We start from the raw sequence: 14,209 nt of genomic DNA, 5'->3' as shown, positions 1-14,209 counted from the left end.
ATGAAGATGCTCTGGCTCAGTCTTCTGACTCTTATGATGCCCGGCCAGACGCCTGTCGCAGCCTTTCCTCTCCGAAGCCCAGACCTGCCTTTACATCACGACGCTGGACCGCCTGAAGCTGAGCAGAAGTTTGCAGAGGTATTTACCATTTTGCGCATGGGATATAGAGAGGGGGACAGCTAGATTCATACCTCTCTGTGCTGCGATAGTGGTGTTTCATTTATGGAAGACTTGCTCTGGACAGATTTATAGCTATATACATTTTAGTGAGTGCAGCTTTGCTCAGGTGTGGTTGTGATTTGTTTGTTCAGGTAATGGCTGGACCTTAAAAGCTTCCTGATTGGTCTTTTTGTTGACCCGCTGATAAGATGTTTTTGTTTCCAGAAAATGGCTCGAGATGCTTGTCCACAGGTCTAAACTATTATGAGTTTTTCAGTTTGCATGAATTTATTTTTGTATGGATCAACTTCTAAAATTGGACTAAAAAGTCTAAAAAGTTTTTACTAATTTAACTTGAACTGAGCAGCCGTTTTGTACATTTTACTCTTATCACATCACAGCTTAATCATTTTATTGTCTTTGAAAACACCGCTTTGATTTCTGGTCATGATATCATTAAAAAGTTTTGATTACATAAGTAATTAATTTCTGCATTTTCTACCTCCACTGAAGCTATGTGGTTATTTATGAGCTCTGCTTCTGATCGTCTGCCACTTGGCTCCAGTTTCACCATGATGACGCTCACTTCTCTGGAAGGCCGTAACAGTGGGAGACGTGATGTCTACAGAGGCAGCGTTATCTTGTGCTAACATATAATGAAGTCAGGAGATAACAGCAGTCAAATTATGTGAGCAGCCAAACACACACATTAACTGTTTGTCAGTACAGGAGCCAAGTGACACACGTTTTATGACTGCCAATCAGGTGATTAAATGTTAGTGTGATGTTGGATACGTCGTAAGAATTATGACTTTGTTTTTTGGCTTTTTATGCTTTTCTTGATAAATAGAGGACAGTGGATAGTGTCGGAGGCAGGGGAAGAGAGAGCGAGGGATGACATGCGGCAAGGGGCCGAGGGTGGGAGTGGAACCCCCATATCATAGGACGCGTGATTTAACCGCTGAGCTTAACCGGCACCCCTTATCATTACGTTTTTAATATTTCATAAAGTCAGCAAACTTTGAAATCATTACAATAAATCAGATTTTCAGGCTCAGATTTAAGCCTTCTACACACTGTTGGAGTGCTTAAGAAAATCTGTCTCGAAAGTTTAACGATCTTTGACATATTTTCATGAATATAAAAAAGTGAAAGAGTCAAATAAGTTTATATTATAGACGAGATATTGTCATGCTACACTATTCCTATTTCTTTTGTATTTGCCTTTTCGCTACTTGCGTCTTGCTTGTCTTTGTGCTGTTGCAACAACTGAATTTCCCCTCTGGTGATCTTATCTTATCTTAAATCAACACCCAATGTTGATACTATAATAATTGACTTTGTGTTAAAAATATATTCAGTGCATTTCTTCTGAACTCATTGGTATGAGCCTAATTTATCAGTATGTGGATAACACCTGGAATCTATGGGGGGACTAATAACAAAAATAAAATCTAACTTTTTGACACTCTTCCTGCCGTGCTATTCTCTTTCTGTAAAACAATAATGCTTTTGTTTTTGTTGAGTTCATCAGAAGATATCAGTCACAAACTATCAGCACTCACATTATACAGTAAAAGGAACATTTGACCATGGAAAGAAGTGTAATACGTAATTAGTGTATTGCACAATGTGTTTTCGCTGATCAAGGAACATCCCTCATTGTGATCAACCAATCACAGCATTCATCAGTGTGATGCTCCATTAGCTTCTATCAACACTTCTTTGTGCTTGGCAGTTTACCAAATTGAAATGAATAGAATTGAACAGAATCCATACCTGTATGTCTCCAACACATCAGTATTAATTCTTTAATGTTCCATATCTACCTTGAGCTGCAGTCATATGAGCTACTGCAGGGATAGCAATTTAGCTTGCTAACTTTAGATGCTATGCTAACAAGCAAGCATTCCAGTAAGCTACAATATTAGCTGTGTCCCAATCCAGGGGCTGCAGCCTTCAAAGGACATATATGAAAGGCAATTGCGTCACAGCGCGTTGAAGGCTCCTTCAGATCCTGCTTTTCCTGAGCCACGAAGGATCCATCGGGTGTATCCTACGCAGCCCAGTGTATGCCAAGATGCATTGCACGTCACTTCAAACGAGTTGGCCGACTCTTACACGGCCGAAGAACAAACATTTAAATAAAAAAGTTTAAACAATAGGTCAAGTTACGTGATGTTAGTTATGCTAGCTAGTTAGCCCACTAGCTACCGGTTGTTAGCCGACAGGAGTGGCTTTTGGTGTCACAAGGGTAAGGGCGGGAACAGCTGGTGACGCAGGAACACGAAATGCTCCATAGGCTTTAACGATCTACGCAGGCTATGAATCCTCCTTTGAAGGCTGAAGCCCCTGGACTGGGACACAGCTATATGTTAATTATCATAAAAAAGTAAAGAGTCTTCATCTGGCTTTGTTCAACATAAGTTATCATTAAAATCGACAGGAGCATTGTAATTTGTTTGGGCACAACTAAAGCAATACATTAATTTTGGTTGTGGCTGATTGAACCATACGTATAAATAAAAGAAGGTTATTTTTGCTTTTTCACAGGGGCCATGCTTATAAAAACAAGAAAAACATGAAAAAATATACCATTATTGTTTCCTATAAACAGGACTTATATCACTGACTTGAGTCAAACAAAGATCTATAATAAACACATTTTCACAGATTGCAGTGCTGGTGTTGATCCAGGATCATAATCGCCATGTTGACAAGGGGTAATTATTTATGTTGGGATGTTGATCCTCAAACATGTCCTACTTGGCAAATCACATTGTGCAAATAGTAAAAGAGCAGCAGTAATCCTAAAAGTCAGCGGCTGCAGCATCTTTAGTGCTTGTGTTGCTGTTGTGGACACCTACAATTACACGAGTGCAGCGATGTTTCTGCCCCAAACTGTGATTAAAGGTTAGAAACACGTCTGGAATGTTTACTGTAAGGACTGTAAGGCACGGCAAGGCTACTTTATTATTATAGAACAGATCAACACCATTATTCACACCGCTTTACAGGAGACAGTGACATTCAGAAAAGATATACAATTTATCAGTCTACTAAATTTCAGTATTTATTTATGATCTTATTTCATGTTGGGGCTCATATACAGCTCCGGAAAAAAAGAGACAACTGCAAAAATATGTTTTTTCTCTGGTTCTTCTATTTGTAGGTTTGTGTTTGTGTAAAATGTACCTTTGTTTTATTTTAAACAACATTTCTCCTACTTCCAAATCAAATATTCTCATTCTGGTTTTTTTATTAGCAGAAAATGATGACTGCTAAGATAACTTAAGGATGCAAAAAAGATGTTTTTCAGGCCTGGAATAATGCAAAGAAAACAAGTTCATGTTCATGTTCAAACAACAGTATACTAATGTTTTAACTCAGGAAGATTTCAGAAATCAATATCTAATATTTGATGAATCACCTGGTTTTTAATTACAGCTTTCATGCATCTCTGCATGCTCTCCACTTGTGAGCATCCATCTTCCTCTTGATCCCATTCAGGGGTTCAGATCTGGATTGGGCTGATTATGACATGTAGAGAGAGAATAAAATGAGGCAAAGACCAGCAGTTTTCTGGGGGTTTGTTTCACATATGTCAACAATAAAAACAGAATTATTTTTCTCCATTTGGTTTGGTTTTTGGGGCAGGAAGTAAATCTGCCCCGTCTGAGAGCTCTGTACGTTTAATAACAGAGCAGCAGACTAGCTTACATTCAGTACCAGTCGATATCGTAGTTGACTCTAGTAACACATAGTTTCGCATATTGATTTAACTATCTTCTTCAGGAATATCTACAGCACTTCTATGGCTACAAGCCCAAGTCCCAGCGGCAGAAGAGGACTGCAGTGAGAGGTGTAGATGCTGATTGGACTACTGAACTGTGTGATAAGGTCCAGGAGATGCAGCGCTTCTTTGGTTTGCCTCCAACCGGAGAGCTGACCAACGAGACTCTGGCAGTGATGAGGAGGCCACGCTGTGGTCTATCAGACGTGGAGCGATTTGAAGAGACAATTCGCTGGAAGAAGAAGACCCTCAGCTACAGGTTAGAGATAATGCTGAAGCATGTCCAATCAGGTTTAATCACAGCCTCCAACAATGAAGAGCATCCCATTACCCCCAGGAACAGAAGTGCTTTGAGCTAATGCTAACAAGCTGAGGTTTTGCATGTAGCCTTTTACCATCTTCACCATCTTATTTGTTAACATTTGCCAACTAGCACAAAGCACATAATGGTATGGGAATCAGTTAGAGAGTCAATAGTTTTCAGGTATTTTGTCATTAAAACAAAGGTATTGAACTAACTGTTGTACTTATCAAAACAGGGACGTATCACAACACATTGAGCCCTGTACCTTGGTACCTTCTCCCCACGTTTAGGGCTATTTATTCTTGTCTCTTTGTGAGTAAGTCTCAAATAAGGGCTTTGTGTATCCAGTCCCCCTTTATCCCCCATTTCAATGCTCCTGATGACGAAAAACGATAAGAAAAACAAAAGGTATTAAATTAGTTATTACAAGTTCATTAATGCCTGCAACAAATTTCCTCGAGCTTTCATCATAGTCTCAAAATTCACTTAAAACCACAAACAGTGAACCTGCTACCGGTGCTAGAGTAAAAATCAAAGAATCACCAACGTCATTATGAGTCATCATCTGGGAACCAGGAGTGTGTGTACCAAGTTTTGTGCCAATCCATTGAGCACATGTTGAGATATTTCTCAGGCAGGATAAGTCAGATATTGGACAGGATAGGCATTGCTGTCTGTATTCATACATTGGTCATTTTGCTCAGATGGCACTCAGCCCAGTTCAGATCAATGATTCGCAACGAGACTGGATGCAACCGGCAAAAGAATCCCCTGACATGTGATCATAAACGTTCTTAAACTGGGCCGTTCACATCAAAGCAATGCAACGCACACAGACACAGCTGACTGTCTCCATAGCAACGACATACCCCACTACTTCTGCGTTAATACTATAACGTTAGTATTAGGCCGAGGTTACATGAATTATCTAGCTGGATTTCTGTTATCGTTATAAAAAGAAGTGGATGACAGTGACAGTGACATGCTCATAATGTTAGCTGTAACACTGATTAATAAACGTCGAAGACAGAGAGTTTGGAAAAAGAGGATCTGAGCCATCTTTGGCTACTGCAACGCCAGAGACAGGGTGTCTACACCAATTTATGCTGTTTCCTGATTGGCTGAAGTTAAATAGCGACATCATTCAGTTCTTAAACTGCATTTGGAGATTTGACAAGTCAAATCTTCTGCAACTCCACGCAACGGCTTCAGACGCTCTGCAACTAACCAGTTCACACCGCTGCAATTTTCTCTGCAACATTCTAAAACTGTTTTGTTGCGTTGCGAATCATTGATCTGAACTGGGCTTAAGGGTGGGAAGCCAAGATGCCGTTGTAAAATGGATACATTCATACTGCTGTGTTAAAGGTTGAAACTCGTATAACTGTTGGGAATCGTCATCCAAAATGATCAGCAACTGAAAAGAAAATGGATACTGAAAATCCAGAGGAACATTGGGTCTTATGGGTTCTTCATAAACAACATATGTTATAACCCAATAGCTACCATTAGACAACAGCTTACATGTGCATTCAACTATTTTCTAGTGGGCGTTAAAGATCAACTTTTGTCACAGCCCGGCTCAAGGGACACGGAGAAGGAGAAGACCACACATGACTTTTAACCAGAGATAATTTAAACACTACCAATGTTTAATATCAGTAATATCAGTAATGTCCAGTGTGTTGAATGAGTGTAAATGAAGTGTGAGAAACCAAGAAAACTAAATAAGCAAACAGTCTAACCCAAACAAAAAACCATATACCCAGGAAGAGAGGGAGAGACTGGCTGAATCCAGCAGCTTATATAGCTGAGGAGCAGCAGACACAGGTGATATTAAGTGATAAAGTGCACTTCCTGATTCTCTCCTGAAAAGGGAAAGACAGCCCACGCAGGAAGTCAAGACTCCTCCACTTTCTCACAGTAGATTTCTTCAAGTTTTTTTGGGGAACACTTCATGGAAGCAGGCCTGGGATGCCAGCCTTTTGCATGCCACACAAAACATTCACTGTTAAAGTCCTTGGAACACATTTTGGTGTTGAATGTAAACTGTGTGAACATTACACGGAAAAATGTGTTCCAGTTATCATAAAGTAATATAACCTTACTGACTTAACCAGAACATTTCTAAGGTCAGATGAAGAGTCAGTAAATCAGTTAACATTATATTGCAAACTTGTTTGCAGTATACCAAACTTAGGCTTAAATAAATGTGTCATATCAGTGATATTTCAGAATTAAATGAAGCCTCTCTTATGGCACCTTAAACTGTAACATTTGCCAGGTTATGTTTGAATGCTGATGTCACCTGTTGTCTAATTAAAGGGTTATCAGATGTTCTGTTTTACCTTGATATCTGTCCTGATGTCTCCCTGTAACAGCTATGAAAAGAAAAGGTGAAACATTAAAGTGTCTGATACATGAATAGGAATTAAATAAAGTAGTAAATTTTGTCTGTGTTCCACAGGATTGCTGGCTATAACTCCCCCATCTCAGCCTCAAAGGTTCACAGAGTCTTCAGAGCAGCTTGGAGGATCTGGTCCAATGTGGCTCCCATGAAATTTCACAAGCGCAGCAGGAAAGAGGCGGACATAGTGATCTCCTTCCACAACGGTGGTGAGTGCTACAGAGACCAGATCTCCTCAGTCAAGATGCATTAACAGTAATCTTTACACAACATACGGCATAAAGGTTTTTCTGAATGTGAAGGTTAACTGCAGTGTTTGTTGCAGACCATCAGGACGGCTCCCCTTTCGATGGTAAAGGAGGAATCCTGGCTCACGCCTTCCTGCCTGGGTTTGGTATTGGAGGAGACGTTCATTTTGATGCTGATGAAGAGTGGAGTGTTAATTCTACCGGTATGATGTTACGAATCTTTACAAAATCACAAAATAAAACACTAACTGTAAGATTTTGTTGACTTTAAGGAATCTTTATTTGGAGTTTTTTTAAGATGATGGATACGAAAAGATTGATACCACGCTATGGTCATGTTGTACAGTAAAGGTGCAGCTACAGCCAGAAGATGTTAGCATAGTTCGGCATCAAGCTAAGCCTGGAGCTAGTCTGTCTCTGTCCAAATAAATCCCCAAACACCTGGCTCAAACTCAATAAGGATTTAAGTTAAGAATTCAAACACTAATACTGTACATTGTTTCTCATTCAGAGTGGCTACATGAAAAACTTAGCTACTCAACTAGACATTGTGTAACACAAAAAGATGTTCCCTGGCATAAGGTAAAACTTCCCAGCCTTCAAGTTGAAGGTGTAGAGCCATAATGTCAGTTTTTGTGATAGTAAAAGGAATAGTCAGACATTTTGAGGCTTAAGCCCATTCAGTTTATTGTAGATAGATGAGAACATAGCCAGTTAGTAAAGAGACTGGAGGCAACAGCTAGCATGGTCCTGTCTAACAATAAAAACATGGGCCTGCCACTGAGGCTTACAAAAAAAGCTTACATGTGAGGCATGAAGAAATCAGATTCATTTGTTTCTACCTGCTTCTAGTCTGTGTTAAGTAAGGGATAAAGCTCTCCACACATGAATTCCTGCTAATGGACACCATGAAGGATATTTACCTGATTAAACCTGATTATACCCGATTATGCTATGGTCACTGGTTGCAGTGGTTTTGTTTTCATGCGTTTTGCAAACTAAATTTAGAGGCTATAGCTTAATCTCCCTGCTTACACCTGAGGGTTTGACTAATATCTGAAACATTTCCATCCCACTAGGTTCTTATGCAAGGAACAGATTAATGACTCCAGTAAATGGAACAATTCTTTTATATGGCTTGGCAATGGCAGCATATTAAATCCAAATGTTAAAAAGAGAGATGGGAATCACTTAGAATCGAGTATTCACACAGACCATAGTTTGCCTATAAGCTAAGCTAATCGCCTGCTGACTGTAGCTTTATATTCAACGGACAGACTCAGGGGTTTCCCTCTTGCAATAAAACTTCTGAAAAAAAGTTTTGAAATGTTTCTTTCCAAAATGAGTGTCGCAACCATTTAAGCTGTAGTAGGTAACATTATTAAAACTAACTTTTTGTCATATTTGCTCAAACTGTCACTTTAAACATGCAGTAGTACATGAGAGAGATAATCTCTAAAAAAAATCATGTTCGTCTGGGTCCTCCTACTACTTCGCGTTCGGCGTGAACGCACAGTAAGAATCCAACGCTCCTGAAACACAACAACCAATCAGAGCCGAGCAGTCTCTCAGGCTGCTGTCAATCACATGCTGGCAGCACCACTTCTCCGCGAAAGCTCACAGGTCAAGCTCAAATTCTTCAGTGTGCGCAGCGTCAGCCGGTTTGTGTCCACGAAGGCTTAAAAACAACCACCAGGAATGAAAAACTGCCCATCCCTCTATTACCAACCAGACTTACACTACAAAGACCGTTACACTGAAGAAGAGAAATGAGGAGAAGGCAAGCTAAAAAGAAAGAGTTGGACCAAGACCAAAACAAATCAAGCGTAAACACTGGAGCGGCATTTCTGAGGTGGAGAGAGCTACGGGACCTGAAAGGATTAAAAAGTGATGCTGAGTTAGACAGTTCTGCTCGACAGGTAATTAACCCAGCTTCATTTCTGCTGTATTTGTTTCACATTGCTAAGATGTCTGCGGTTACTGTGATGTTACGTTGGTGTTGCAGTCGGGCTAACGTTAGCTTGTTCTCAATGCAGCTGCTGTTCAGCGTTGTTTCATGGCGGAGTGGCTGCATATGTCTTTGTGAAGTGTCCAGGCAGGTTACTGTTTTGGAGTTTCTCCTGATAGCCCTGTGTGCCTGTGCTCTCACAGCCAAATGTTCTCAACATCAGTGAGTTACTGCTTAGCTGGCTCTGTTTTTTCCACAGTCTCTATTAGCAAACTAAGTGCTGGTGGTTTTGCCAAATAGAATTAGCTGTAGATTACCGTTCACAGCAAAAACACTGTTTTCCGCTGGTTTGATGTGTATCTGCTTCGATAGTGTTGGTGGTGTAATACAGCGGCTGCGGTTGTTGTCATTTCACGTTTTTACATAGTGTATGTGTGGCTCCTTCAGTTGTTGTGGTTACTAGCCTGCACGCATGACAGCCTCCTCTGCAGTAAGGTCTTTGGAGGCAGGACTGAGCGCCGCGGAGAGAGAGGGGGAGGGGCCTGGAGGTTGTGAACTTTCAAATCCTTAAGTCCGCTCTCTTCTCCATCTTACCTACTGCAGCTGCAACCACAACCATTAACCACAACTATTAACAATAAAACATTAACCAACACCATTATCTATAACTATTAACCACAACCATTAACCACAACCATAAACCATTAACCATAAGTATTAACCATAACCATTACCTCCCTAAATGACCTGCCCTTCTGCTCCAGGTTTCAACCTTTTAGCTGTAGCTGTCCATGAATTCGGCCATGCACTCGGCCTGCCCCACTCGTCTGACCCCGGAGCCATCATGTACCCAGCGTACAACTTCGCCCCCACCCATGAGCTTCAGCTCTCCTTTCGTGATGTCAAAGATGTCCAACACATGTATGGTGAGTACAGAGCCGGATTCAAAATACAGTATGATACAGGGCATGCTTGGATTAGAAAAGTTGCCAGAGTTTAGCAAGTTTACCAAAACAGGTTATATTGTGAACAATGTAGATTTTATTTGACTTTATTTGAAAAGACAATGCAAATCTGGGATGGACATCTTATTGTTTCAGTCAAAAGACACTTAATTGGTTTACTTCTGTTTCCTGCAGGTATTAGTCCTTATTTTGCTTCACTCTTCTCAAAAAGACCTCCTCCAAGGACACCTGACAAATGTGATCCAGATCTGTCCTTTGATGCTGTGACAGAACTACAACAAGAGGTCCTGTTTTTTAAGGACAGGTACATCAGCTACCCCAGCACCTGCATGTCTGATGCTGTCTCCTTGGTTGAAGGTTATGGAACAAAAAGTCAGTGAATTTCATTTTGTTGATGACTTTCTGCTTTTTTTAGATTTATGTGGCGCAAACATCCTAAGTTTGAAGAGACTGGAATCACCCTGATCAGCAGTCTGTGGCCGGACAGTGTACCTCCCTACCTGGATGCTGTCTATGAGAATGTGGGCGGGAATGTCATTGTGTTTTTCAAAGGTAAGAATCATAAGGTGACTATTCCAATGAGAAAAAGACGGGTTACCTGTATACCACTCTGGTTTACCACTCCTATCCTTGCTTCCCTTCACTGGCTCCCTGACCATTTTATTTTTATGACACTGTGGTGGCATCTGCAGTCCGCTATGTAGTGGTCTGCTGGGGAGGAGGGACAGGAAGAGACTGAACAGACTGGTCAGGAGGGCTTTGGTCCATAGAGGAGGTGGGTGAGAGGTGGTTGTTAGCCAAGCTGACATCTATCATGGACAACCCCTCTCACCCCCTGCATGAGACTGCGGGGGCATTGAGCAGCTCCTTCAGTAGCAGACTGAGACACCCACCCTGCAAGAAGGAGCGCTACCGCAGGTCATTCATCCCATCTGCAGTCAGACTCTGCAACACCATCGTCACTGCCTGATCAAAATACTTCTCTGTAACTCAACAGTCACAACATGGCAGCTACTTTCTCACTTTTTCATGTCCAATTGTTTCTATTCGGTAGTATTTCATGTCACTTATATCCCCAATCATTTCGATATCTAACCATCTAGTGATAATGGAAAGGTGTACATAGTGTATATATTTATTTTTATCACTATTATTGTATTGTATTACTGTCATTTTGTCCTTCACTTGTTTTACCCCTGTCCTTTACTTTGAGCTGCTGTAACAAGTGAATTACCCTAATGTGGGATCAATAAAGTCTATCTTTATCTTTAAATGTAAGACAGTAGTGTTTTTGTTTCAGGTCATCAATACTGGATCTGGACTCTGAGGCAGTTAAAACTTGAGGAGGGATTTCCAAGAAACATCTCAGACTTTGGCTTCCCATCCAGAATAAAATCTGTGGATGCTGCTCTTCACTTCAGGAAAGACCGCTACACTGTCTTCTTCACTGGTCACGTGTGTTGGAGGTATTTAACATCCAGCTTCCCTCAGCTGTTTCCCCCGGTTTCCAGTCTTTATGCTATGGCTAATCTTAGCCAAACTTTAATATATAAATATCATTCTCTATGCAAGAAAACACAAATGCATCAAAAAACTTGTCAAAGTACTTCCTTAAAAATGTTACACTGGATGAGAAACCAAAGTGTTAAAATCCTTTGTTGTTCATCTCATCTCCGTGTCCAGTCTAGAGCAGGTTGTGCAATTTTACAAAAATATGAGATGTAAACCCGTGGGAATGGGCTTGTATTTCCCTTTTTTGTGTCACTGAGCAGGTTTTGATGTAACGCTGAATTACAAAATGCCTGTGAGTAAAGCAGAAGGACTTGCGGTCACTGGCTTTCTCATCAACCCAGTGTGAGCGCTCAGCTCATTGATCAGGATGACTCTGCAGTTTTTCTGATGTTTTCCATGTAACATTGCAGCCTACAAGCTGGAAAACAAAGAATTAAAGCTTCATCATGTTTTCTTTTTGTTTATTATGGAGGTACAATGAGCTGCAGAAGACGATAGGGGGATCACCAAAACTTATAGCAGAGCTATGGCCGGGGATTCCAACCCCAATAGATGCTGCTGTTTTCTATGAAGGTAACTACATCACCTTTCTTCTCTGCTTTCATATTTGTAACAGGTGCACCACATAACTTTTGAAGAGTTCGTTACATTTAACACCTTTAATATAAAGGCTCATAATTTTGATGCTCAGATTTGTCAAATATAAGGGTTCTCCTATTCATCCCATCACCACACCAAACTCTCTTTATCTAGACAAAAAGTGCCCCAAAATTAGGCGCTGGTTCAGCTTAGTAGGTAGAGCAGACATCCCATGTACAGAGGCAAAGTCCTCGACACATTAGCCGCGGCCTCGACTCCTACTTGGTGGCTCTACACAAAAAACATGCTACTAAAAAAAAAGGCCCCCAAAAGTAATCGATTCTTAACCTTTCTCTAATGAATTGTTATTCTAGTTAAATTTTTGCTTCAATCATGCTTTTGTTTTGGTGGTCACTTTCCAGGCTTAAAGCCCCCCTCCAGTGAAAATCCAGTGTTTAACCTTGTCAACATCTCCATGTGGTGTTTCTCATGTGCTACAAGACATATTAGGGACAACATCAGCATCATCTCCATGGCTGGGCCTGTCTGCTTTTAACCTGCAGTGTACAAAGGACAGGCTGAACAACAGATTTTCAGATTGGCAGGTTTGAGACGTCACAAAACTAAGGAGCCAATCCCGTTAATGGACGGGGTGACGCTATGCATATCATTATGTGTAACCTATGGCAACCACTTCGGCGTGCGCGAGCCAGCTGTAACCATCATCCTCATTTTTGCAAACTCATTACTGACTACTGTTAACGTTACTACTACTAATTACTACATTTCAAGCTAGCTAAGTTTCAATAAGATGCCACTAAAAGATGGCAGAGACATGTTTTTTTTTTCGGCTCTAATTTTACCAAAGGAGATACGTAGCACATAGTGGGCGGGGCCTTTGCAGAATCAGGAATTTTTAATGAGGGAGAAGAAGGAGATGCCTTGGGAGGTTTTTTATAACGTTATTAAACTTATTTTGCTGCTTGTCTTTAAAGACAAGAAACATTTGCATACATAGGATAAAAACAGAGGTGGATACAAATTAATGTTGCAATAATAACTTATTTTTGTCTAATAAAGTCAAATATAAAACAATAAAGTTAACATTCCCTAAACTGAAGCAGGAGCCCCATTTGCCAGTTATTTACCACAGGTGTCATGGCTCTGTCATTCAACCTTTACTTAAATCTCAAGGAATCGTTGAGGGCATGCCCTCATTTTCAATGATTTAGAGAGTACATCAAAACAAAAGAATAAATACGCGCAAACAGAATGAACACAAAGAATGGTACTACCACAACAGTTACATACAGAGGCAGATTAGTTTGTAGTCTGTTGTTGTTTTAAAATGACCTACAAGCACATATGTGTATGTTGTAAAGTGTTTCATGTGAATGCAGCAGAGCAGCTATAAGCAGATTTATCCAAATAAAGTATTTGCCCGTGGGACTTTGAGCAACAGCCAATTGCTTTTAACAAGGATCATATGATGTTTCTATGCCCCAGTTTCTGTAACACCTTCAGCCAAGCTTTTCGAAAAGCTGAACACAAACATGAATTTTACTTAAGACAAAATTGAATCTTCTTTCCTAACAGGATTTGTGCACTTCTTCAAGGGGAACGTACATTACAAATACGACCCTAACGCCAAACGTGTCGTCTCCACCGGGCCTGTCAATGATCAGCTGGACTGTAAGCGGACAGAGGACAATGAGATACTGTCTGAGAGGAAATAGCTGAACACTCTGCGTAGCCTGATGACAAAGTTACTTCTGCTCATCTGCGCTGTCTGCTCTATTTGTATACACCAAGTGTTGAAAAACTGTACAACAGCAATAACCGCAATGTACCCAATAGTAAAATGGGAAGTGATAAAATGTCTTAAAGTGTTACATCAGAGTGTAATACATGTCGTAAAATGTCATTTGTTCCTTTTTTAAAATAAAAGTAGTTTTTTTGCGTTGTTTTGTTCAGATTTCTGTCAGTATTTAAAGTTAATGCTACAATAGTGTTTTTTTTTTTTTTGCATTTATATGTGTGCTTTTTTAAAGATATATGTTCAAACCAAACCAACCATGGCTGACAAAATGTAAAAGTAATGTAATAACTTTGCATCACCGTGATCTGTTGGTCATTTACTGTATTTTCAGTTCTTTTTGTTCAGATTTATATTTTTCATGATTAAAATAATGTATTGTTTCTTTTTTAGTGCATCACTTTTGTTCTCTCCGAGTGTCTGCTTCTACGAATGTTGATAAATCTTTCTGACAAATTACAGTCAGTCTTAGAGTGTC

General features: G+C 40.3%; 1 protein-coding gene across 1 annotated transcript; it reads left to right on the top strand.

The window, feature by feature from the left end:
• LOC138601533 (neutrophil collagenase) lies at positions 1-13,651 on the top strand. The gene is made up of 10 exons (XM_069672880.1): positions 1-138; positions 3,955-4,211; positions 6,724-6,872; positions 6,989-7,114; positions 9,624-9,785; positions 9,999-10,128; positions 10,240-10,376; positions 11,125-11,290; positions 11,809-11,909; positions 13,512-13,651. The coding sequence occupies exons 1-10, from the start codon at positions 1-3 to the stop codon at positions 13,649-13,651; spliced, it is 1,506 nt and encodes a 501-aa protein (XP_069528981.1).
• Positions 13,652-14,209: the final 558 nt, after the last annotated feature.

This window comes from Semicossyphus pulcher, unplaced genomic scaffold (assembly GCF_022749685.1).
Source record: "Semicossyphus pulcher isolate SPU_LCO1_2020_fin unplaced genomic scaffold, fSemPul1.0.p SCAF_10, whole genome shotgun sequence".
Classification (NCBI taxonomy): domain Eukaryota; kingdom Metazoa; phylum Chordata; class Actinopteri; order Labriformes; family Labridae; genus Semicossyphus; species Semicossyphus pulcher.
This window is presented reverse-complemented; position numbering and strand designations above follow the sequence as displayed.